At 41.8% G+C, this 27594-nt stretch overlaps 1 protein-coding gene across 1 annotated transcript in view; it reads left to right on the top strand.

The window, feature by feature from the left end:
• Positions 1–27594, top strand: part of LOC134349446 (protein diaphanous homolog 3-like) — a 576191-nt gene that overhangs the window by 159604 nt on the left and 388993 nt on the right. The window contains exon 16 of the mRNA XM_063053764.1: positions 11355–11651. Coding sequence (XP_062909834.1) covers positions 11355–11651 — 297 coding nt within the window. The remainder of the gene's footprint in view (positions 1–11354; positions 11652–27594) is intronic.

Here is a 27594-nt window from a genome sequence, read left to right as displayed (position 1 = left end):
GTCAGTCGTGCCACTTTTTTTCCCTAAGTTCTCCGCCCGTAAACTAGACTCAATCTCTCACCCACCTCTGTGTGAGTGTGGAAAAAAAACAACACAGCCTCTGATAGCTGATGCACTGTTTCCGATGTTCCACTGTTTTCTGCGACGCTTCAGTTGGCTGCTTCAGCTTAGCATCAGCCCTGTCCACAGGGCTGTGAAACCCCTAAAGCACGCTTGTCCTCTGCATTGCATCTTTGGGAAAAGTGGCCTGCCATGAGTCCCTGGGAGCAGGCCCCACCACTGCAAAGAACCGTAGTCTGAGTGTAACTCCAGGTCAGGGTCTTTAACAGGACCCCATCCACACTGAAACAGAAAATGAGAGACTTCAAAGGCAGAAATTAAGTAGTTGTGATAGATGAGCACAAAGGAGCTGCCATGGAACGATATTTTGGGGAGCGAAATAAGGCTAGAACATACACAGCGAATGACAGGCCCCTGGGGCATGCTGTAGAATAGCATATCATTACGGTACAAGTAAATTGGTTGTAACTATTGTCACATGTACTGAAATATAGAGAAATGCTTTTGTTTCCATCCATCACATCATTCTGTATATAAGTATATTAAGGTAATGGAAAAGGAAAAAATATCAGAACAGTATATAGTGTTGCAGTTACAGAAAACGTGCAGTGCAGGTGGACAAAAAAAAAGAGCAGGAGCCCCATTGAGCTAGCTTGAGAAATTAATAGTTTATCTTTAGCTTTTAAGAAAATTCTAACAGCAGGAAAGAAACTGTCTTTGACCTTGCTACGTGTTCACAGCCTTTTTGTGTCTTCTGCTTGATGGGAGGGAGGAGAACAGGGAATGACTGGGGTGGGAGGGGTCCTTGATTATTTTGACTTCTCTTGCTTGGGAAGTGCAGAAAGAGTCAATGCAAGGGAATCTGGTTTTCATGATGGACTGGACTATGTTCGATGACCATCTCTTTTGTTTTGCTGAATTGAGGGAGAGTTTGTTGTCATGACACCATGCTGCTAGGCTCTAATTCCTTCCAGTACTCTGACTCATTGTCGTTTGAGATGCAGCCACTGCGGTGTATCATCTGTAAAGTTGTAGTTGGAGTTAGAACAGAATCTGGCCACACAGTCATGACTATATAGGGAGTGAAGTGGGGAGCTGACTTTGTGGAGCACTGATGTTGAGGATAATCATGAAGATAATCATAATTGTGCTACCTATGCTTACTGCTTCAGAATTGGGTTAAATATCACAGGCATACATTAGGTTGTGAAATATGTGGTTTTGCAGCAGCAATGCATAACAATGAAAAACATAAATTGCAATAAGAAATATATATCAAAGATAAAATTAAAGAAGTGCAGAAAGAGCGCAAAAAAAGAAAACAAAATAGTGAGGTGGTGAGCACGAGTTCACTGTCCAATCAGAAATCTGATGGCAGAGGGGAAGGATTTGTTCATAAAACATTGAGGCTGTATCTTCAGGCTCCTATACCTCCTCCCCGATGGTAGCAATGAGAAGAGGGCATGTCCTGGGTGAATGGGATCCTTAGTGGTGGATGCCTCCTTTTTGAGGCACCGCCCTGTGAAGATGTCTTCGATGCTGGAGAGGCTGGTGCCCATGATGGAGCTGACAGAGTGCACAACTTTCTGTAGCTTTTTCCGATCCTGTGCAGTGGCCCCTCCATACCAGATGGTTATACAACCAGTTAGAATGCTCTCCACAGTAAATCTGTAGAAATTTGCAGTGTCTTTGGTGACATACCAATTCTTCTAATGAAATGTAGCCGCTGTTGTGCCTTGTCTGTAATTGCATCAATATGTTCGGTCCAGGATTGACCCCCAGAGATGTTGACACACAGGGACTTGAAACTGCTTACACTTTCCACTTCTGATCCCTCGATGATGACTGGTGTGTGTTCCCTCAACTTCCCCTTTCTGAAGTTCACAATCAATTCTTTGGTCTTACTGACGATGAGTGTAAGGTTGTTTCTGTGACACCACTCAAACAGCTGATCTGTCTCACTCCTGTACACCACCTTGACACTATCTGAAATTTTGCTAACAATACCTGTGTTGTTGGCAAATATCTGGAAGGCCTTTGAGCTGTGCCTAGCCACACAATTGTGGGTGTAGAGAGAGTAGAGCAGTAAGCTAAGCACGCATCCTTGAGGTTTGCTAGTGTTGATTGTCAGCGAGGAAGAGATGTTATTTCTGATCTGCACAGACTGTGGTCTCCCGGCGAGGAAGCCAAGGATCCAGTTGCAGAGGGAGGGACAGAGGCCCAGGTTTTGGAGCTTGTTAATTGTGTTACGTACCCCGTAACTGGGTTGCCAAACCAGCAGAAATGGATCACTCAGTTGGAGTCTGGATTACCAGAACTAAGAAAGTTTTATTAAGGAAACAAGCAACACAGTGATTGAAAGGATAATAAATGCAACAGTTCAGCAATGATAAACACACATGTGCACAGAATTAAGATAACAGCATCAATCAAGCTCTATTGTTGTCTTGGGGTAAATGACCAATTTCAAAGTGACACAAAAGTCCAGTTCGATTTAATAGTTCAGTTTGCAGTAATCGTTGCCATGGCGATGGACAACGTGGGGGGGAGAGAGAGAGAGAACGGGAACGACTGATCATTCAGAACGGCTTCCACTCACAGACCGGCGATATTGCTCACAAGCAGCTTCCGGGTGGGTCCTTTGTGATGTCACCTGAGGTCACCGACTGTGACCCCTCCTCCAGATGCGGTCGATCCTCTGCAGTGAACCCGGCACCCAAGCGAGGGTGGACACACACCGGGTTCCCGCTGATCTTAGCTTTCCACCCTGTGCGTTTAAGGTCCGGTACTTCCCACCGACTCGTGAGAGGCACACCACTTCCAGGGTCTCGTTATCTCGGGTGTCGTGTGTCCTGCCTTAGCGAACCTGACCCTTTTTATCCCCCTGCTGGGGTATCGCCTGTCCATCACTTCAAACAGTTCAGGATTCAAAGGGGAAGCCGCTCCAGACAGCTCTCTCTCCTGTCCCTTCATTACACATCTCCAGACGCTGCTCCATTGTTCCTCATCTCCCCTTCCCCTGAGGACAGGTGGCAGACCAACTGCTGATCTCACAGGACAGCTAACATCTATGTGTATTCTCGTCAGAATTGGAACCGGGTGTATGATTGTGTTAAAGTCAGAGCTGTAATCATTTTAATAGCAGCCTGATAATAGGTATTACTGTTGACCAGGTGACGCAAAGTCGAATGGAAAGTCAGTGAGAATGCATCTGCTGTAGGCCTATTGTGGCGATAGGCAAACTGCAGCAGGTCTAGGCTCTTTTGGCCAGGAAGTCAATTGTATGGGGGAGGTTTTAGGGCTTGACGTGTGCCGAGTTGTATGTCTAGGAATTTGGAAAGCAGGTTGTTTGGAATTATAGTTTTGAAGACAGAGCTATCATCAGTAAGTAGTATTCTGATATAGGTGTTGTTGTTATTCGGTTGTTGCAGAGATAAATGTGGGGCCTGGAGATGGCGTCTGCATAGAAAGCGTTCCCAGAAACTAGCAACACAGGTAGACAGAGGTGAAGGGGTTTGCTTGTTTTCATTGGCTGAATTGTCAAGTGTAGGAGTTGAAGTGTAGTGTGCAATTCTAGTTGCCATATTACAGGAAGGATTTGAGCTTGAGATGGCGCAGATAAGATTCACAGAAGTGTTACATAAACTGGAGGGCTTGAGTTATAAGGAGAGATTGGAGAGGCTGAATAAAGGAGGGTTTTGTGTGACCTTAGACAGGTTTATAAACTCGAGATCCATAAATGGGGTAGATAGTCAGTCTTGTTCAATAGCTTTCAAAGGTACATTTAATGTCAGAGAAATATATACAATATATATCCTGGAAAAAATCCATGAAAACAGAGAAGTGTCCCAAAGAGTGAATGACAGTTAAAACGTTAGAACCCCAAAGCCCACTGTCACGTACACACAACCCTGTAAAAGTATCAGCAGCAATAGAACACACCTGGAGTCTAGTTTTGCTGTTAACAAAACACTGTTTTATTAGTAACTACGTCAGATAGTAACTTAAACCAGGTAAATCAAGAGTTAATGGTGTTATGCATATATAGGTGTATAGATAAATCCCCAGGCTTCTTCAGAGCAAGGGTGTTAAGTGATACAGTCTTACGATGGTGTGGTAAGGGAAGTCAGTTCAGTCCATGGGATTGAAATAAGAGAGAGAGATTTGTAATCCAAGTAAACAGGTGTCGATCTTCCTCGATGTCCTCCAAATCTTTCAAGTTAGCCAAACTTAAGAGTGCCATCTTCAAGTGATAATCTGCCAACCCAGGCAAGTGTTAGACACAAACTGGTCGATCCCACAGGGTTGCCCTTACACGCACTGATAGTAACGGATTGATTCTTCTTAATCGATCCTCAGCCCCACCCTTGTGGGCACTTAAAAGTTCATTGGCAATTTTGCCACTAGCCTTCGTGCGTCTGCGTGTCCTGCGAAAGAGACAGTTATGCTTGTTTAAATACCAGTGTGTTGAACACCAGTTGTCTGTCATGTAGCTCCTCCCCTCTCTTTCTCTCTGCAGCAAGCTGCTTGCGCTGTACGGCTCTCTCTCTCTTACATGCATGAATCTTAAAGGCACAGTCCATAATGAATAAAACTTAAGATTCCATCACACCACCCCCCCACCAGCAAAAAAGCATCAGCACCCACCACTGAGCACTCAAGCGTGCAGCAAAGCATCAATAAAGACACAGACATGCAATGCCCCAAAAACTACTCGTTCACTCTGTCACTTGATGTGACACAGGCTCTCTCTCTAATAAGGGAAAAAGAGGTGTCCTCGTTGCACAGCGTGAGTGGAGACATAACAAACAACTCGCTGATTAATGATGTTAAAAGTCTGTTGCATCGCCTTTTCTGAGCTCTGTGCCCAGAGAGTCGGCACCAAAAAGCTGCAGTTCCCTGGACACAGAAATCTTGGCAGCTGATCCGCTGCTCCCGATATTCTGTGTTCTCCCATGGTGCTTCAGTCAAGGATACCAGCCTGGAATCCGCACATCCCCAGAGCCATGAAAATCTGGATCACTGAAGTCGTGCTTGCCTCCCAGGCCGCGTCCTTGGGATATCAAAAAGTGGCCGGTCGTGAGGTCCTGAGAGCAGGTCTCATTCCTGCAAAGAACTGAAGTCAGAGTGTCGATCCTGGTCAGGGTCTTCAAAAGAAATTTGAAAAGGAAAAAAAAGAGATGTCAAAGATAGAAATAGAGCTGTTTCCAAATATGCAAGCAAAGGAACCGCCGTTTAGCGCCATCTCGACTTTGCCCTGCCTCCAGTCTCTTCTATAGAAGTTCTAAACTAGAAAGCATGAGTTTAAAGTGAGAGAGGAAGGATTCATCTGGAATCTCGTGGGTAATCTATTCATACAGAGTATGATGAGTATATGGAACATGCTGTCTGAACAAGCTGAAAAGACAGGTGCTATACAATGTTTAAAAGACATTTGGACAGTTACATGAGTAGGAAGTATTTAGAGGAATATAGGCCAAATGCAGACAAGTGGGACTAGAATGGACAAGCATGGGTGATTTGGGCTGAAGGGTCTTCTTACCTAGATTAAATTGTTAACTGACCGGACAATCCATATGCTTCCCCTCCTTATCAACCAAATGATCATTTTCTGTATCATCTGCAATCTTCTTTATCAAGCTGCCGATGTTTAAATTAACTTAACTCCACTTTAGTTTACATTAAAGAATAAAGTCTTCTGGGTCAAAAGCATTTTCTCTTACTCCGATCTTAAGGAACTACGAAATAAAAATAGATAATGCTTGAAAGAATCAGCAGGTCCTGCAGAGAGTTCATGATTTATGTCGATCATTTCTCTGAAGGCATAAAGGTGAGATGGGAAAGCGGTCACATTGGGGCCTTTTGGGGTTAGGGGGAAGTTGGTCATTTAATTTCCTGTTTTTTGTGAACTGGAGCGTGTGTTGGTGATGATGGTTTGTAAAAATGAAATGAAGTATTACCAAAATGAGACATTGATTTGCTTCTACATGTAGACACAACCTGTTCTGTTGACTAATTCCAGATTTCCAACATTTACATTTTTTTCTGGTTTGCTATGAGAGATAATAGGTGAAAGTTATAAACACAAGGTTTTCTGCAGATGCTGGAAATTCAGAGTAACACAGATTAAGGGCTGGCGGGACACAGCAGGTCAGACAGCATCAATGGAGAGGAATGGACAGTTGACATTTCAGGCCACGACCCTTCATCAGGGCAGAAAAGGAAGGGGGAAGAAGCCAGAATAAAAAGGTGGGGTGAGGGGAAGGAGTACAAAGTGGAAGGTAATAGGTGAAATAGGTGAGGGGGAGGTTGAAGTGAGAAACTCGAAGGTGATGGGTGGAAAAGGTAAAGGGCTGAAGAACAAAGGATTTGATAGGAGAGGAGACCGGACCATGACAGAAAGGAATTGAGAAAGGGCACAAGAGGAAATAGCTCTGGCTGGAAATTGTTAGGCAGTGTAAAAGACACCCAGTATGATCATTGTCATCATATTAGGAGTGACTGCTTTGACATGTGACCTGCATCAACAAACTTCATTGTTGTCCAGAGATGTTGAAGTTTCTCTGAAGGCATAAAGGTGAGATGGGAAAGTGGTCACATTGGGGTCTTTTGGGTTTAGGGGGAAGTTGGTCATTTAATTTTCTATTTTTTGTGAACTGGAGGGTGTGTTGGTGATGATGGTTTGTAAACGTTGGAAAAATAGTTTGAGCCAGGGATGCTCTTTTGATTGACTTGAGGTTACTGACTTGTGCAATATTGGAATTACCGGTGTTTCCCGCTTTTCGAACGTTCGCTTTACGAAACCTTGCTGTTATGAAAGACCTACATTAGTTACCTGTTTTCGAAAACAGAAGGTGTTTTCACTGTTACGAAAAAAGCAGCGCGTGAAAAAAGGCAGCGTGTGAAAAAAGCCGAAATAAACAAGCTAATTAATTAGGTGCCTCCCTGCACGTAAATGTCGGCCCAGATCAGAAGCGATTGCCGATTGCGTCACCTCTGATCTGGGCCAACATTTACGTGTCGGGCGGCACCTAATTAATTAGCATGTTTATTTCAGCTTTTTTCTTAAAGATGTGCTGGGTGCGTCCTGGCTACCGCTGGACCGCTGCATTCTCCGCAGATCAGTATTGGTCGGCGGCCTGGAGGTTGGGAACCACTGCACCACCCCAACCTCCGACAACTCAGCCGAACACACCATCATCAGTGTGCTCAGCGCTGTCTTCCCTATTCCCTTAAGTGATACTACACTCTACATACATTATTTCTACTTTATATCGGCTGTGTATTTTTATGTATTATTTGGTATGATTTGGCAGCTTCATAGCTTAAAGGTTACTGGAGAGAGTGTTTCTGCTGAGAGCACTTGCGTGAAATTTTCGCTATGGTGGACAGTGCGGCAATGATTGTAGGAAAGTATTTCTACTTTATATAGGCTGTGTATTTATCATATCATTCCTGATTTTACTATATGTTACCGTTATTTTAGGTTTTATGTGTTATTTGGCATGATTTGGTAGGTTATTTTTTGGGCCTGCAAACGCTGAAAAATTTTTCCCATATAAATAAATGGTAATTGCTTCTTCACTTTACGACATTCCGGCTTACGAACCATTTCATAGGAACGCTCCACCTTCGGATGGCGGGGGAAACCTGTAGTCCATAAAACATAGGAGCAAAATTAGGCCATATGGCCCATTGAGTCTGCTCTGCAATTTAATTATGATCCATTTCCCTTTTAACCCCATTCTTCTGCCTTCTCCCGTAATCTTTCACACCCTGACTAGTCAAGAATCTATCAGCCTCTTCCTTTAATACACTCAATGATCTGGCCACAACATCTGCCCATGGCAACGAAATCTACAGATTCACCACCCTCTGGCTAACGAAATTCCTCCTCATCGCCATTCTAAATGGATGTCCCTATATTCTGAGGCTGTGCCCTCTGGTCCTAGACTCCCCAACCAAAGGAGACATACTCTCCATATGCACTCTATCTAGACCTTTCAACATTTAATAGGTTTCAATGAGATCCCCCTGATTCTTCTAAACTCCAGCAACTAAAAGCCCAGAACCATTATTTGCTCCTCATATGATAAGCCTTTCATTCCTGGAATCATTCTCATGAACTTCCTCTGAACCCTCTCCAATATCAGCACATCCTTTCTTAAATAAGGGGCCCAGAACTGCTTACAATATTCCAAGTGAGACCTCACCAGTGCCTTGTAAAGCCTCAGCATTACATTCTTGCTTTTATATTCTAGTCCTCTTGAAATGAATGCTAACGTTACATTTGCCTTCCTCACCACTGACTCACCCTACAAGTTAACCTTTAGGAAATCCTGAATGAAGACTCCCAAGTCCCTTAGCGCCTTGGATTTTTGAATTTTCTGCCTTTTAGAAAATAGTCTCCTTTATTCCTTCTAGTCATGACGTACACTTCCCAACACTATATTCCATTTGCCACTTCTTTATCCAGTCTCCTAATCTGTCCAAGTCCTTCTGTAGTCTCCCTGCAGCCTTCCTCAACACCACCTGTCCCTCAATCTGTTTTTGTATTGTCCACAAACTTAATCATAGAGCCTTCAATTCCGTCATCCAAACCATTGACATACAACTTTAAAAGAAGCGGTTTCAACACCGATCCCTGCGGAACACCACTAGTCACCAGCAGCCAGTCAGAAAAGACTCCTTTTATTTCCACTCTTTGCCTCCTGCCAATCAGCCAATGCTCAATCCAGGCTAGCATCTTTCCTGTAATACCATGGGCTCATATCTAGTTAACCAGCTTCATGTGTGGCAGTTTGTTAAAGGCCTTCTGAAAATCAAAATACACAACATCCTCCTATTCTCCTTTGTCTATCCTGCTTATTATTTTGTCAAAGAATTCCAACAGATTTATCAGGCAAGAATTTCCCTTAAGGAAACCATGCTGACTACTGTGTCATCATGCCTTAAGGATACTTCCTCTTCTTTTGGATGTATCAATCCTGCACCTTCTGAATTGCTTCCAGAAACTTCAGCCATTACTGCTCTGCTGTCATCACTGCTGGTGTCCCCTTCCAATCAACTTTGGCCAGCTCCTTTCTTGTTCCTCTGTAATTCCCTTTACTCCACCGTAATACTGATACATCTGACTTCAACTTCTCCCACTCAAGTTGCAGGGTCAATTTTGACCTCAAAATTATAACCTCCTCAAGATTCCTTTCCCTTAAACTCCCCGGTAAAATCTAGTTCTTTATATATCACCCAATCCAGAATAGCTGATCTCCTAGTGAACTCAACCACAAGATGCTCTAAAAAACTACCTTGTCAGCATTCTACAAATTCTCTGTTTTGGGATCCTGCACAAACCTGATTTTCCAAATCTACTTGCATTTGAAATCCTGCATGAGTATCATAACATTGCCCTTTTGAAATGCCTTTTCTGTCACCCATTGTAATTTGTAGCCCACATTCTGCCCACTGTTCAGATGTATGTATAAGGATGGAGACAGTGGCCCAGTTTGAGTGAGTGAAGAACTGAAGAAGTGGAGGAAAACGTTAGGTCAAGGTTGATTTCAGTAAGGTGCAATTTGGCAATTAAGACTTGAGCCAGTTGGGTCAGTTGAGCATTGAGGGCAATGGATGCAGTGGGGTTTTGATAATAAGATTGATGGACTGGTGCCTGAAAGCTAGAAGGTAAATAATGGTGGTGCCTTAATAACTTATGACTGGTTTGGTAATGACCAGGCTAATCTTGTCAAATTTCCTTAATAATACTCTAAAATAGCTTGAGAATGAAGTCATCTGATGTGGAAAAGCGTAGATGTGCCCAGCGGAAGTTCTGGGATGATGCTAAATAACTCTGAACTGGTCCATACGCTTACATTAAGCATTAAACTAAACCCCAGCACCCAGGACATGCCCACTTCTCACTGTTACCATCGGGAAGCAGGTGAAGGCACATACTCAGCAATTCAGGAACAGCTTCTTCCACTCTGCCATCTGATTTCTAAATGGACATTGAACCCATGAACATTACCTCTCTCCTTTTTTATTTCTATTTTTTTTGCACTATGTATTTTAACCTAACTGTTTAATAGACATGTACCCGTATCGAACTGTAATTCAGTTTTTTCTTTATATTTATTTATCATGTATTTCTTTGTCCTGCTGCCGTAAGTTCAGGGCTCCCCAAACTTTTTTGCACCGCGGACCAGTTTAATATTGACAATATTCTTGCAGACTGGTTGACCGGGGGGAGGATGTTGTTCAAGTAGGGTTAAACTCACCTCAACATGTCTTTTACAGTTAGGGTTGCCAACTTTCTCACTGCCAAATAAGGGACAAAAGTAGCAGTCAAATCCTGACGAAGGGTCCTGGCCGGAAACGTTGACTGTGCCTCTTCCTATAGATGCTGCCTGGCCCGCTGCGTTCACTAGCATTTTTTTGTGTGTGTTGATGGGACACTTGTGTTTACCCCGAGAAAGACTACCATGACCATAAAGCCTTGCGTGAGCACCTGTGTGCGCATGCATGACGTTCGCATATGTGACGTGCGCATGTGCATACACGTCGATTTTTTTTCCCACAAGTCGGTTTTGGCTTAATATTACCAACTACACTGTGCATACATTATTTCTACTTTATATAGGCTGTGTATTTATCATATCATTCCTGCTTTTACTATATGTTGTTATTTTAGGTTTTATGTGTTATTTGGTATGATTTGGTAGGTTATTTTTTGGGTCTGGGAACGCTGAAAAATTTTTCCCATATAAATTAATGGTAATTGCTTCTTGACTTTATGCCATTTTGGTCCGAAAGGTTTCATAGGAACACTCTACCTTAGCGGGGAAATATGGGACAAGGGCAGTCTCGTATGGGACAAACCAATTTAGCCCAATATACCGGACGTCCCGGCAAAAATGGGACAGTTGGCAACCCTATGTTCAAGTTCAACAGTGCGTGACAGGGAATGAGGAAAGGTGCAGCTGATTCATATTGTTTCCTCACGGCCCGGTAGCACTTGCTTTGCAGCCCAGTGGTTGGGGACCACTGCGTAAGTTAACCAAATTCTCGATATGTGCTAGTGATTCTAAACCTGATTCTGATCCCTCGATGAGGACTGGTGTGTGTGCCCTTGTCTTACCCTTTCTGAAGTCCTCAATCAATTCTTTGATCTTACTAATGTTGAATGCAAGGTTGTTGCTGCTATAGCACCAAGTAGATAGGGTACTGGAACATTATTTGGATGCAATTCTGGACTATAATTTAATTGTGTTCAGTCTAATTTCTCTTTTTTTTTTGTTAAGCTGACAGGATCACCAGTGAATGTACTGGCCGCAATGTCCAGTGCAGGAGGTGTAGTCACAAAAGAGAATTCTTCATGTCAGATTGGAGTGCCATCAGCAGCACCACCTCCAGCAGAACCAGGAGTATTTCCTCCACCACCACCACCACCACCTCCACCTCCACCACCACCCCCACCTCCACTTCCAGGATTTGCAGGTGGACAGTGCTCTTCAACTGCTCTTTCACTGCCACATGGATTGAAAGCGAAAAAGGACTTTAAACTGGATATTAATATGAAAAGAATCAACTGGTGTAAGGTATGTGTCTTTTTGTGATTAAAAAGTAAAACAAATTTGAGTGGAAACTATAAGGAGTAGTGAAGAGAAGGAATCTTTCTGGCAAACTTAAGAACAACATAGTATATATTTTTATTGATGAAATTTCAATATATTACTTAGCCTTATGTACTCTGAGTAATGAACTCATACACCTTTGCTTACTTTCATTCAACTTTGCTTGCAGGATTTCAATTTTGACATTTATTGCCATTAATATGTTTGAATAGTCAATTCATGGATCCATTGTTTGTTCTTGGCAGTTTCAGACTTGTGCAGTTCATTCAATGTAAAGTATAACTGATTACCAACAGAAAATTGTTTGGGAGCATTTAATCAAAATTCATACAGACTAACAAGATTTTTTAAGTCCTTATTGTGCCTGCAATTTGATATTAATATGTGTATATTGTTCACAATTTAAACAAAAAGTGAACTTTTTAATTTAGATGCTTATTAAAGCATGGAAAACGAATACTTATTTTTGTCCGCTGTCATTTTGTGATGTTAGTGACCAAACATATCAACTAGCTATGCCTAGCAAACTGAAGAAGCAAAAACATGGAAAGTATCACTGTTTTACGATGAAAAACTTAATTTTAGTGTGAAAAGGAAAACTTATACATTTCTTTTCTTTATTAGTAGCTTCCTCTCATCTGTCGCTAGCCCACTGTTCTCTTAGACTTTGCGTAAAGCCTATTATAGTTGTTGAAAAGCAACGTGACACTTCTGTATTTGAAAGTTTTTTTCTTCAGTGGGTTTGATCAAGGGACGACTGTACAAGTGCGTGGATGTCAACGAGTTAGACCAGTGTGAAGAGTTTAAAAGGCGACAGTTTTTCTTTAGCAGTTTGATTGAGGGACAACTGCGAAAGCGCATGCACGTCAGCGAGTTAGATCAGTGCGAAGAGTTTAAAAGGAAGACAGCTTTATAGAACGGGCGCCAGTGTGACAGTGGAAAAGTGTTTATGGAACCGGAGGAGATAGCAGAGATACTTAATGACTACTTTGCTTCAGTATTCACTACGGAAAAGGATCTTGGCGATTGTAGCAACACACATCAAAGTTGCTGGTGAATGCAGCAGGCCAGGCAGCATCTCTAGGAAGAGGTGCAGTTGACGTTTCAGGCCGAGACCCTGACGAAGGGTCTTGGCCTGAAATGTCGACTGCACCTCTTCCTAGTGATGCTGCCTGGCCTGCTGCATTCACCAGCAACTTTGATGTGTGTTGCATGAATTTTCAGCATCTGCAGAATTCCTGTTGTTGGCGATTGTAAGGATGACTTACAGTGGATTTAAAAGCTTGAGCATATAGACATTAAGAAAGAGGATGTGCTGGAGCTTTTGGAAAGCATCAAGTTGGATCAGTCTCTAGGACTTGATGAGATGTACTCCAGGCTACTGTGGGAGGCGAGGGAGGAGATTGCTGAGCCTCTGGCAATGATCTTTGCATCATCAATGGGGATGGGAGAGGTTCCAGAGGATTGGAGGGTTGCATATGTTGTTCCCTTATTCAATAAAGGGAGTAGAGATAGCCCAGGAAATTATAGACCAGTGAGTCTTACTTCAGCGGTTGGTAAATTGATGGAAAAGACCCTGAGCGGCAGGAATTATGAACATTTGGAGAGGCATAATATGATTAGGAATAGTCAGCATGACTTTGTGAAAGGCAGGTCGTGCCTTTCTAGCCTGATTGAATTTTTTGAGGATGTGACTAAACACATTGATGAAGGTGGAGCAGTAGATGTAGTGTATATAGATTTCAGCAAGGCATCTGATAAGGTACCACATGTAAGGCTTATTAAGAAAGTAAGGAGGCATGGGATCCAAGGGGACCTTGCTTTGTGGATCCAGAATTGGCTTGCTCACAGAAGGCAAAGAGTGGTTATAGACGGGTCATATTCTGCATGGAGGTCTGTGAACAGTGGTGTGCCTCAGGGATCTGTTCTGGCACCCCTTCTCTTCATGATTTTTATAAATGACCTGGATGAGGAAGTGGAGGGATGGATGAGTAAATTTGCTGATGACACAAATGTTGAGGGTGTTGTGAACAGTGTGGAGGGCTGTCAGAGGTTCCTGCGGGACATCGATAGGATGCAAAACTGGGCTGAGAGGTGGCAGATGGAGTTTAACCCAGATAACTGTGAGGTGGGTCATTTTGGTAGATCAAATATAATGGCAGAATATAGTATTAATAGTAAGTCTCTTGGCAGTGTGGAGAATCAGAGGGATCTTGGGGTCTGAGTCCATAGGACACTCAAAGCTGCTGTGCAGTTTGACTCTGTGGTTAAGAAGGCATATGGTGCATTGGCCTTCATCAACCGTGGGATTGAGTTTAAGAGCCGAGAGGTAATGTGACAGCTATATAAGATCCTGGTCAGACCCCACTTGGAGTACTGTGCTCATTTCTGGTTGCCTCACTACAGGAATGATGTGGAAACTATAGAAAGGGTGCAGAGGAGGTTTACAAGAATGTTGCCTGGATTAGGGAGCATGCCTTATGAGAATAGGTTGAGTGAACTCGGCCTTTTCTCCTTGGAGCGACAGAGGATGAGGGGTGACCTGATAAAGGTGTAAAAGATGATAGGCATTGATCGCGTGGATAGTCAGAGGCTTTTTTCCAGGGCTGAAATGGCTACACGAGAGGGCACAGAGGAGATGTCAGGGGTAAGTTTTTTTTTATGCAGAGAGTGGTGTGTGCGTGAAATGGGCTGCCGGCAACGGTGGAGTAGGGTCTTTTAAGAGACTCCCAGATAGGTACATGGAGCTTTAAAAATGAAGGGGCTACGGGTAACCCTAGGTAATTTCTAAAGTAAGTATATCTTCGGCACAGCATTGTGGACCGAAGGGCCTGTATTGTACTGTAGGTTTTCTATGTTTCTATATCATGAGAAGTCTGGATTGAAGAAATTGTTTTTTTCTGTGCTGAGTCCATGCAATATTGCTGTTCAGTGTTAACTGGTACAATTCTCATACTCTAATCACATGTTTCCTGTGAATTAGGGTATGGCACTTAGTGGGGTAAAGTTCAGACTGCACATTTGAATGGTCTTGACTGCATTTCTCTAGCCCACAGCCCAACTGGGATATTGCTGCCCCACTTTATGTACCTTCAGGTAGAGAGTCAGATTTTACCTGAGTGATTATGATATCACAACTTTCTCCTTTATTGGTTGTAGTGCTTGGGATTGGAATTAAACAATCAGTGATTGACCGTGGAATTAATTCATAGTGAAAATGGCAGAGGAGGACTGAATGAAAAAGAAGTGTAGGCAGTACAGTGCAGAGTATCTGAAATATGGATTTATACCACCACCAAACAACCAACAGCAGCCAACGTGTTTGTTTTGTGAAAAAGTTTCTTCAAATGTGGCAATTAAACCATTCAGGCACCCTGAGCAACTCTTGAGAAAGCACTCTGATAAAAAAAAACACCAAGAACTTGGCTTATCTTCAGTTACTTTGTGAAAACTTTCAAAAACTGAAAACTTTTCAATACATCTTTGCCAGCACTTAACAATAAAGCAGTGATGTTTGTTTGCATGCTTCATACAATATTTCATTGCCCCAAACAATTGGAGAAGAACTGATTCTACTAGCAGTAAGGGAGCTTCTGAATATGGTTTTATAGAAGTCCCCAGACCAAATAATTAAAACAATTCCACTCAGTTACAACTCTGTTCAAAGACGAATAGCTGAAATATTTGAGAATGTGGAAGACATATTGGGCAGCATATGTGGGACAACAAAAGTTGTTCTGCAGCTGAATGAGTCAACTTTGCCAGGCACCAAACCTTTTCTTCTTGGTTATGTTTACTTCATGAAAGATGAAAGCATGGTTCAGAATTTATTATTTGCAAGAAAACTAGAAACAGATACAAAAGTGGAGTCAATCTTTCGGATTGTTGAGCAAATTTTCAAAGAGAAGCACATTCTGCTCACCAACATTCTTGCATGTGGAACAGATAGGGCATCTTCAAGGACAAGAGAAAATCTGCTGGGAATCAATGTAATACACACAAAATGCTGGTGGAACTCAGCAGGCTGGGCAGCATCTATGGAAAAGAGTCAACAGTTGATGTTATGGGCTGAGACCCTTCATCAGGCCTAGAAAAAAGAGATGATAAGTCAGAGTAAGAAGGTGGAGGGAGGGGCGGAGTAAAGAGCTGGGAAGTTGATTGGTGAAAGAGATAAAGGGCTGGAGAAGGGGGAATCTGATAGAGGATAGAAGACAATGGAAGAAAAAGAAGGGGGAGGAGCACCAAAGGGAGGTGATGGGCAGGTAGGGAGATAAGCTGAGAGAGGGAAACAGGAATGGGGAATGGTGAAAGGGATGCATTACTGGAGGTTCGAGAAGTCGATGTTCATGTCATCAGGTTGGAGGCTACCTGGACAGAATATAAGGTGCTGGTCCTCCAAACTGAGTGCCCTCATTGTGGCAGTAGAGGAATCCATGGATTGACATAGATACCATCATAGGCAAGCTGCTACTGTGGTGTTACTACTTTCTTCAAAAAAGCTGTACCTGACATATTTTCCGTTCACTTTGTAATTCATAGACAACATCTTGCAGAAAACTGCAGAAATCATTAAATACTTTTATCACAGTGATAATTAAAATCAGGTCCCATGCTGTCAGTTCTTGACTATTTCCAGAGCTTAGTATTGAGAATGCTGAATAGTTTGATCACTTGCTATTGCACATAGAAGTCAGATGACTCTCAATAGGAAACTCCTTGAGGCACTTTTATACACTTTTTGAAAGTGTGATAAAATTCTTTGAAGACTCAAGTGCTTTAGTCAGTAATCCACCCAAGAAATTTAGGCATGACATTGCTTTTTGTCAGAATTATTTGCAAAGTTTAATTATATCTCTTCAATTGCAAGGAAATGATGTGAATCTTATCAAGGTCAAATCAGAAGTCTCTACATTTCTTTTCAAGTTAACCTATTTAAGTGTAACATTGGCTATCAAGGCCTTTTCCAATTTCTAAGTTCCTCTGAGTTGGAAGAGAAAGAAAGAATACCAGATCAACACCCACAAAAATCCTGGAAGAACTCAGCAAGTCAGGCAGCTCCTTTGGAAATGAATAAACAGTTGACTTTTCAGGCCAAGGCTCTTCTTTAAACCTGGAAAGGAAGGGGAAAGATGCCAGATTAAAAAGGTCGGGGGGGGTGGGGAGAGGGAAAGGAAGATAGCTAGAAGGTGACAGGTGAAACCAGGCGGGTGGAAAAGGTAAAGGGCTGGAGAGGGAGGAATCTGATGGGAGAGGAGAGTGGACCAGAGGAGAAAGGGAAGCAGGAAGGGACCCAGGGAAAAGTGATTGGCAGGTGACAAGTGGTAGGAGGCCAGAGTAGGGAATTAATGAAGAGGAGAGGGGGAGGAGGAAATATTGTTTATTGAATAGAGAAATCAATATTTATATCATCAGCTTGGAGGATACTCAGACCGAATATAAGGTGTTGCTCCTCCATCCTGAGTGTGGCCTCATTATGGCACAAGAGGAATTTGTGGACCAATATGTTGGAATGGGAATTGATATGTTTGGCCACTGGGAAGTTCTGCTTTTGGCGGATGGAGAAGAAGTGCTCGACAAAGCGATTTCCCCCAATTTCCAACAGGTGTCTACAAGGCAGAGAAGATCGTATTGGGAGCATCGGACCCAATACCAGATGGTGATCTTCAAGTGTACTGTTCCACCTGGCTGAGCTGCGTAAAGCTATGTCAGCGAGATTTCAGGATCTTCTCTTAATCCACATTCTAGATTGGGTAATAAATCCATTCCTGAGTACTTGTAATGTGGAATCAATAGGAAGGATGAAAGAAGAACCAATCTTAGTACAAAATGAGTTTGAGCTGAAGCCGAAGTTCCAAAGATTCAGATTGACTTTTGGTTGCAGAATGAAATCTCTGAACACTGTCCTGCAATGTGGAAAAAGGTCAAGATGTCCTTTACTGCCTTTCCAACATCATATTTGTTGGAGCACAGTTTTGCCCACTTCCTTTCAAAGCAACAAAACTGACTGCAAATGACTGAACGTGGGGACCTGAGACTCCTTCTGAGTGACAGTCAGCCTGATGTTGAGAAAATGATTTCTAATAAATTAACTGTGCTTTTTGGAATAATTCCTCAAAATATTCATGGTATTTCTGTGTCTGACCAACATGTTATTGCATTTGTTACATTGATAGCTAGGAGGGCCATTTTGTTGAAGTGGAAGGATACATCAGCTCCCACTTTGTCACAATGGTTCTCTCAAGTGATGCTATGTCTTAGTTTGGAGAAAATTAGAAGTCGAACCTTTGAACCTTTATTTGATTTTGAGAAAAGATGGGGCTCATTATTATCATTTGAGTTAATTGATATAATTTTTTCCACGATCTAATTGTAAATTTTTTAGTATATTTTCTTTTCTTGCTGGTGGTTTGGTTTTTATTTTTAGAAGCTTTTTGTATGGCGCATGACTGCGGGGTTGTACACCTGAAGGGTTCTTTTTTTTTCTCTTATCACAAAACTTTTTTTTCAATCTTTAGGATAATTTTTTTTTGAGGCATTGTAAATGTTGTTACTTCAATGTACTCATGTTATTTTTCCTGTATAATATAACAATAAAAAGATTTGAAAAGAAAGAGAAAATGATTTCATTGCACCAAGCCCAACCATCTCATTGAAAGGTGAAAAAGCAATGAAGTAGTGAATAGTTGGACTACCAATGTACTTTGAAGTTGTTGATGAAAATCGTTTTTACAGTATTTAAATAAAGAAATAATTTTATTTGTAGCTTTAAATAGATTTGAATAATTTTTGCAGTTATTTGTCACTGCTTTGAATTCCAAGCTCCTATTTTCTTTCACTGTGCATCAAAATTATTCATAGTTTTTATGTAATGGCTGGAAAGGGAGAGGGAGATGCTGGGTCTGTGGTCTGGGAACCAAGTGGACAGTAACCTAAAAGTGTTTGGGAACCGCTGGGATTAAGCAGGCTTGTCTTTGCATTTTGAAGTTCAGAAGCATGAGAGGTGATTTCAATGAAATTTATGGGGCTTGACAGGTTGATGTAAGCTTAATGATTCTCCTGTCTAGAACAAATTTATCACAATCTCAAAATGAGGGGACTATTCATTTCGGACAGAGATGAGAAAGAATTTCTTCAGCCAGAAGGTTTCCCTGGTGTTTTTGTTTCCTTCCATTTACCAAAGATGTTATAGTTAGTTTCTTAATTGGGCTACTGTAAATTGCTGGTCATGGAGGAGGACTGGGGAGAAGTTGATTGATATGTTAGAGAGAATAGGTAACCAGGTATTGGTGGGTAATAAGACTAATGTGAGTGCACTGAGAGATAGCTGATACGAGATGGCTGAATGAGAAAACTGTAATGAGAAAAATATGAAAACATAAAAATTGAGAATAGTGCATTTTCATATATTAAGGAAATCTGGGACAAATGGGTTAGTACAGGAAAGTGCTACTATTAAAGTTATCACTGATGTTTAAATGGCTATCCTTGCTTTTATTTTTTTCCAGTGTGGTCTTTGAAAGAAGTTGATTTGCAACCACTTTCCCAATCCAGTCAGATTTCCAATGTGTATATTAATTTAAAACAAAATTTGGAGAGAAACTGGAGAATTGTTTGATTGTCAAGAAATTTGATTTCGTGTTGAAGTGTTAACGTATGTTGTTTGTCCTGAAGACAGCTGGCAGTGATAATCTGGGCAACACTTGAGAATTAGACTTCCCTTTTCCTCATATCAGTTGCTGTTACATAAGTCCAGACAAATCAGTGAAGATATTACCAGTCTGGCTGAGTGTACAGTCCCATTGAAACATTCTCACTGATAGAAACCAGGGAAGGAATGTGTAATTTTTAGCTCCACCACCCAGGACATGCTGTCTTCTCACTGTTACCATCAGAAAAGAGGTACAGAAGCATTTTACAGACAGAAAAATAAAGCTTGTAATATACAGTATACAGAAAAGCAAGTTTGAAGCTGAAATACCATGAATCAGCTGTGCAAAAAAGAAATGATAAAAAATAATTGCACCACTTCCCTCTGGGGCATGCAGCAATGGTTTGCAAGATCCCTGGGATGTAAAAATATCCTTTCAGGTTAATGCCAAACTAAACTGAATGAGGATCAGGTTTATTATCACCGGCATATGTCCTGAAATTTGTTAACTTTGCGGCAGCAGTACAACGCAATACACATTAATATAGGGAAAATATGAATTGCAGTAAGTATATATATTTACAGTATATCAAATAGTAAATTAAGTAAGCAGTTGTTGAGTGCCACTGAGTCATCGTCAGCCCTGTGGACAGTGTTTTTGTCCAAGATATGGAGGGAGGGAGATTGCCAGACCTTTCTTCCAGGCAGATATAGCTGCTGCCCAGGTTGGGACCTGGCCGGATTTGAACTCAGGATCATCCACCTCGAAGTCCATTGCTGATGTCACTACGCCTCTGGCTGGCTCATAAGTAAGTAATACAAAAACATAAATTTAAAAAAAGTGAGGTAATGTTCATGGTTTCAATGTCCATTTGGAAATCAGATGGCAGAGGGAAAGTAGCTGTTTCTGAGTTGCTGAGGGTGTGACTTCAAGCTTCTGTACCTCCTTGATGGTAACAGAAGGCATGTCCTGTGTGGTGGAGGTCCTTAATGATGGACGTCCCCTTTTTTTGAGGCACCGCTCCTTGAAGATGTCTTGGATGCTATAGAAGCTAGTACCCATGATGGAGCTGATTAATTTTACCTCTCTCTGTAGCTTACTTCAATCCTGTAGCCCCCTGCTCCTACCCCCCACCCCCATTTGTGATGGTGATGCAGCCAGGCAGAATGCTCTACATCTGCAGAAATTTAAGTGTTTTAGATGACTTTCCAAATCTCCTCAAACTCCTAATGAAGTATAGCTGCTGTCTTGCCATCTTTTATAGTTGCTTCAATATGCTGGAACCAGGTCAGGTCCTGAGAGATATTAACACCCAAGAACATGAAATTGCTTACTCCCTCCACTTCTACTCCCTCTATAAGGATTGGCGTGTGTTCCCTTGCCTTACCCTGTCTGAAGTCTGCAATCAGCTGTTTGGTCTCCCTGACATTGAGTGCAAGGTTGGTTTCTGTGACACCACTCAACTAGCTGGTATATCTTGCTCCTGTATGCCCTCTTGTTACTATCTGAGATTCTGCCAACAATGGCTGTATCATCAGCAAATTTATAGATGTCATCTGAGCTCTGCCTAGCCATACAGTCATGTGTGTGGAGAGAGTAGAGCAGTGGGCTAAGCACACAACCCTGAGGTGCGCCAGTGTTGGTTGTCAGCGAGATGGAGATGTTATTGCTAATCGGCACAGATTGTGGTCTTCCAGTTAGGAAGTTGAGGATCCAATTGCACAAGGAGGTACAGAGTCCCAGGTTTGGTAGCTTTACAATCAGGACTGTAGGAATGATGGTGTTAAACGCTGAACTGTAGTCAAGAAATGGCATCTTGACATAGATGTTTGTATTGTTCAGCTGATCCAAGGCTATGTGCAGAGCCAATGAGATCGTTTCCACCATAGGCCTATTGTGATGATAGGCAATTTGCAGTGGGTCCACTGAGGCGGGAGTTGATTCTAGCCTTGACCAACTTACTGGATGATAGTCGTCAAGGCAGCTCACATTGCTGTCCTTGGGTACTTGTATGATCGTTGCTCTTTTGAAGCAGGTGGGAACTTCTGACTGGAGCAGTGAGAGATTGAACAATCTCGTCAGTTGGTTAGCACAAGTTTTCAGAATCGTACCAAATACTCCATTGGGGTCTGTTGCTTTGAGAATGAGAGGTGAACTTTTTAAAAACTTAACAATCTGAAGTTACCTTAAGCATGTTTCCCGACTAGAATGTTTAGAATTAGATGATGTGGCAACTGAGGAGGAATATTTTTTTCTCAATCTGTCTTTGGAATTCTGTATCACAAAACCTCTGAATATTGAATTATTAAGTATATACAGGTTTGAGGTGGCCAGATTAGTAAACTTCAGGTGAATTGAGGATTAAAGCAACAGAATAAAAATAGGAAATTGAGAGACTAAAGTTCACCTATGCCAGGTACTTATTCAGTGGTAGAGCAGAGCGGCCAAATGACCTGCTCCCCTCTCTTATACAGGTGTCCCCCGCTTTTCGAACGTTCGCTTTACGAAACCTCACTGTTACGAAAGACCTACATTAGTACCCTGTTTTCGCTTTCAGAAGGTGTTTTCACTGTTACGAAAAAAAATTCAGCACGTGATAAAAGGCAGAGCGCTCCCCGAGCAGCCGCTCTCCCCTGGATTTGGAACGGCGTTCTCACCGGCATTGCTGAAACACGTGCTTGTGAGCAGCCGTTTGCAAGATGAGTTCTAAGGTATCAGAAAAGCCTGAAAGAGCTCATAAGGGTGTTACACTTATGGTAAAACTAGACATAATTAAGCGTTTTGATCGTGGTGAAAGAAGTAAGGACAACGTGAGTTTGGCTTGTGGAAGCTGATGAACATGATGTTGAAGAGGTTTTGGCATCCCATCACCAAGAACTGACAGATGAAGAGCTGATGCAATTAGAAGAAAAAAGGATAACAATCGAAACTGAATGAGTAATGATAAAGTACGACTTTAATTTTGAAAGGGTACGTCGGTTTAGGAGATATTTGCAGGATGGTTTGAGTCCTTATTAAAGAACTGTGTGATAGAAAAATGCGCGAGGCTCAGCAGTCAAGCAAGCCTTGCACATCAGCCACAGCAGACGATGAACCTCGACCTTCGACATCGAAGCGGGCAGAGATAGAAGATGAGCTGCCTGCTCTAATGGAAACAGATGACGAGATGACACCCCAGTGTCCCACCACCCCAACCCCCAGGCCACGGACAGATACCGATTCGCGGAAAGTGCAACGGTAGCCGGGACGCACACAGCACATCTTTAAGAAGAAAGCCGAAATAAACAATCTAATTAATTACGCGTTGGGCGTCACCTAATTAATTAGCTTGTTTATTTCGGCTTTTTTCTTAAAGATGCGCTGTGTGCCTCCCAGCTACCGCTGGACGCCTGCGTGCTTCGTGGCAATGCATTGCTCAGCGGCCTGGAGGGTGGGGGGCCACTACACCACCCAAACTCTGACTCAGCCTAACACACCATCACCAGTGTGCTCGGCGCTGTCCCAATTCCGGTCAGTGATACTACACTGTACATACATTATTTCTACTTTATATCGGCTGTGTATTTTTACGTATTATTTTGGTATGATTTGGCAGCTTCATAGCTTAAAGGTTACCGGAGAGCGCTTGCGCATGTTTTTGCCAACAACGCTTGCGTGAGATTTTCTGCCGACGGTGCTTGTGTGAGATTTTTGCTCCGGAGAACAGTTCAGTAATGATTGTGGAAAAGTATTTCTACTTTATATAGGCTGTGTATTTATCATATCATTCCTGCTTTTACTATATGTTACTGTTATTTTAGGTTTTACGTGTAATTTGGCATGATTTGGGTCTGCGAACGCTCACAAAATTTTCCCATATAAATAAATGGTAATTGCTTCTTCGCTTTACGACATTTCGGCTTACGAACCGTTTCATAGGAATGCTCCACCTTCGGATGGCGGGGGAAACCTGTACTCCCATATGAAGCAATTTTTATAATGCACATAAATTTGTTTCCTGAGAGGCATAGAATTTGCTCCAAAGTAATTATCAATTATCATTCTGTTTTGAAACTCATTTAGATCTCATGCAACGATGTTTTACATTTTCAGGATACTTTAGATTTAGATTAGTTCATGGATATCTGAAGTTCTCATTTCAATAGACAGTTCTATAACTGAAGCAGCAGGAGCAAATCAGTTAGTTGTAATAGATTAATGTAAATAATAGTGATTACCATCACCTTAATAAACAGTCACACCTATATCTCATAATTCATTTTAAAATAGAATAAACAAGACCAGTTGCTAGAGAAGTAGAATGGAATTGTCAAAGTGGTTGCAGTGACTTAGCAAAAAATTAGTGAAAGTTGGAGGTGAGATTTTGGGAAAGAGATTTGTGAAGCTAGGTGAAGAAGCTAAGGTGTTAAATGAATACTTATGGTCTTTAAGGAGAAAGACGTGAAATTTGGAGAACTCAAGGAGCAGGGGTATGAAATGAGCAGTGAAATTCTAGAACACCTTATCATTAGAGTGAAAAGTAGTTTTGATGGGTTTAAAGTTGGATAAGTTCTGTGGCCCTGTTGAACTGTATCCCAGGCTGCAGAGACAAGAAAGGAGATTGCGTTGGCATTGAAAGAGATCAGGTTCTGGACTTCTGCTGCACTTCATTGAAGAAAGCCATATAGTTACAGGCCTGCGGGTCTTCAGGGAAGTTATTGGAGAAAGATTCTGAGGGATGGAGTTAATCTACACTTGGAAAGTCAGGGGTTTATGAGAGATGGTCGGGATTGAATTGTCAGTGGAAGTTCCTATCTGACTAATTTGATGGAGGTATAATGATGAATGCAGTGGAACTTAGTTTACATAATCTACGGTAAGGAGTCTGATAACTCTTCAACATGGAAACCATAGAAAACATGAGATTCAGGGCAAATTTGGTGAATCGGATTGAAACTTACATTGATAGAAGAAGACTATCAAATGATGGTGGTTGCCTTTGTAATTGGAAACCTATGACTCGTGTACTACAAGATATGTCATAGACATGAATTATTTAGATATGGATGTGGAGATATGATTATCAAGCTTGCAGATAACATGAAACTTGGTGGTAATATTGTTGATTATATGAAGAATAGTCTTTGATCAGCTGATGTGTTGGGCTGAGCAATGGCAGATGGTATTTAATCTTTGTAAGTATGAAATGGTGTACTTTGGGAGGTCTAATCGAAGTAGAATATACATGATAAATGGTGGAGCCCTTGGAGGAACAGGGATCTTGGGGGAAACCCCTGTAGACCTCCAAAGATAGCAGCATTGGAAGTTAATGCTGTGAAGAACATATTTAATTACCTGAGGCATAGAAAGGAAGAGCATGAAGATCATGATACAATTTATAAAACATTCTCTGTCGACCCGTAACAATTTTTATTGATGCCCTTATCTGTGGCAGCTGCTCTGCACGAAACTACAGAGAGTTGAGGACACAGCTCAGCACATCATGAAAGCAGCCTCCCCTCCATGGTCTCTGTCTATGTTTCCCACTGCCTCAGCAAAGCAGCCAGCATAATCAAAGATTTTCTCCCATCTCCCAGACATTCTCTCTTCTCCCCTCTTCCATTGAGCAAAAGATACAAGAGCCTGAATAAAAGCACATACCACTGGACATACACACACAAAATGCTGGAGGAACTCAGCCGGTTAGGCAAAATCTATGGAGAGGAATGAGCAGCGACATTTCAGGCTGAGACTCTTCATCAAGTCTAGATCGGAAAGGGGATGATGCTGGAATAAGAATGTGGGGTGCTGTGTACTGTTCAACGAGGTCTTCTAATATACAGTAATAAACTGCAACAAATTCAGTGGATAAAATTATAGACACATTTTATTATTTACGCAAGGGAAGTCTACCTTCACACATTATTGTCTGCAAAATAGCTTCAATTTTGTCGCTCAGAAAACCCACTATTATACTTTTCTAGAGAACAGTAATCAAGTTGTTCCATTGCATAAGCAGGGGTCCCTAACCGTTTTTGCACCGCGGACTGGTTTAATATTGACAATATTCTTGCGGACCTGGGGGGGGGTGGGCGGGGGTGTTCCAGTAGGGTTAAACTCACCTCAACATGCCTTTTCCAGTTTCTTTTGCAAATTTCTCACTCCCAAATAAGGGACAAAAGTAGCAGTCAAATCCTGACGAAGGGTCCTGGCCTGAAAGGTTGACTGTACCTCTTCCTATAGATGCTGCCTGGCCTGCTGCGTTCACCAGCATTTTTTGTGTGTGTTGACAAGACACTTGCGTTTACCCTGAGAAAGACTACCATGACCATAAAGCCTTGCGCGGGTACCTGTGTGCACATGCGTAACGTGCGTATGTGCGTAAGTGCCGATTCTTTTTTCCACAAATCGGTTTTGGCTTAATCTTCCCGACTACACTGTACATACATTATTTCTACTTTATATAGGCTGTGTACTTATCATATCATTCCTGCTTTTACTATATGTTAGAGTTATTTTAGGTTTTATGTGTTATTTGATATGATTTGGTAGGTCATGTTTTGGGTCTGGGAATGCTGAAAAATTTTCCCCATATAAGTTAATGGTACTTGCTTCTTCGCTTTACGCCATTTCAGCATGGAAGGTTTCATAGGAATGCTCTACCTTAGCGGGATAAATACGGGACAAGGGTGGTCCCGTATGGGACAAACCAATTTAGCCCAATATACGGGATGTCCCGGCTAATACGGGACAGTTGGCAACCCTATGTTCAAGTTCAACAGTGCGTGACAGGGAATGAGGAAAGGTGCAGCTGATTCATATTGTTTCCTCACGGCCCGGTAGCACATGCTTTGCGGCCCGGTGGTTGGGGACCGCTGCCATAAGCATCCCATTCAAACCAGCGAACAAGCATAGCACTCTGGGATCTCATAGGTTCCAGTTTGTCACATTACATTTTACAAAAGTTACAAATTCATAAAGACTTCAGGGTTACAGAAATGTATCCACATTCCCTCCTTTTGTCATTTCATGACAACACCATAATTTTCAAGACACAATTGTTAAGGTATGAGTACAGTAATCAAAGTGATTTCAGACATTTAATGATATAGTCTTAGAACTTTAGTTAAGTAAAGTCCCCTTTTCCTAGTCCAGACCAACAGGTACACATTTTCAATATATTCTTCTTCTTACTCCTACTATTCCACACAAAAATCATAAAAAAAAATAATTATTTTGATACTAAAGATTATATTGTAATGTAGGATAGTCACTCACCATTCTCTTATTATTGTGAAACTGATCTCCTACTTAATTTTTTTTGGTGGCCTCTCGGATAGGATCCACAATGTGAGTTATGTCTTTTGATTCATCTGGTATGTAAATACAACATTCTTGTCCGATTAGGACACCCAAGCCCCCTTTCTTGGATAAAACAAAGTCCAAAGCCATTTGGTTCTGCAAAGCTACTGTACAGATCAGCACTAATTTTGTCAACAATTGAGATATTGCTCATTGAGTTTGATCGAGGGGATATGCAGTTTCGTTTGCTAGCTTTTCCAATGCTGATGCCATGTTAATCAATTCCTGTGCTGCTTTACCAGTTCATTGGCAAGTGTTACCTTTCCCAGGACAATAACAAGTTCTTTTACTCTGGTGTTAGCATTGTTGTATAGAGGTATATATCCTCTATAATGCTTGTTGTTGCTAAATTTATATCCCCATCTTTCCCCAGTGATATTTTGGCCTAGCTTGCTGAGTTCCTCTGGCATTTTGTGTCTGTTGCTTTGGATTTCCAGCATCTGCACATTTTCTTGTGTATGTGGACATGCTGAGTACTGCTATATTATTTCAAAGGACGTAGATAGGGTTTAAAGTGAGAAATTTTTTCCATGATGGAAAAATCTAAAATCGGAAGACATAGGTTTAAAGTGAAGAGTTAGAAGTTAGGGGATTGGAAGTCCAGTAGTTTTTAACCAGAAAGTGGTTGCAATCTGGAAGCACTACTCAAGAAGGTGATGGGGACAGATACTCTCAACATCTTGATGAGCACTTGAAAATTGTCAGCACAGAAAGGATTACAGACCAAGCACTGCTAAATGGAATTTGTGTAGATGTATTTAATAGTCAGAATTGATGTGATGGGCTGAAGGGCCAATTTCTGCACTGTATGACTGACAGCCAGAAGCAAAGCCAATCCCTGAGTTCTTATTCCCAGAGCTCCATAAGTGTCACCGCTGAGGGTGGCAGAAACTGCAATCTTTATGCATCAAACCCCA

The sequence above is a fragment of the Mobula hypostoma genome, chromosome 7 (assembly GCF_963921235.1).
Source record: "Mobula hypostoma chromosome 7, sMobHyp1.1, whole genome shotgun sequence".
Classification (NCBI taxonomy): Eukaryota; Metazoa; Chordata; class Chondrichthyes; order Myliobatiformes; family Myliobatidae; genus Mobula; species Mobula hypostoma.
The sequence above is the reverse complement of the archived record's forward strand: the minus strand, read 5'-3'. Positions and strand labels throughout refer to the sequence as shown.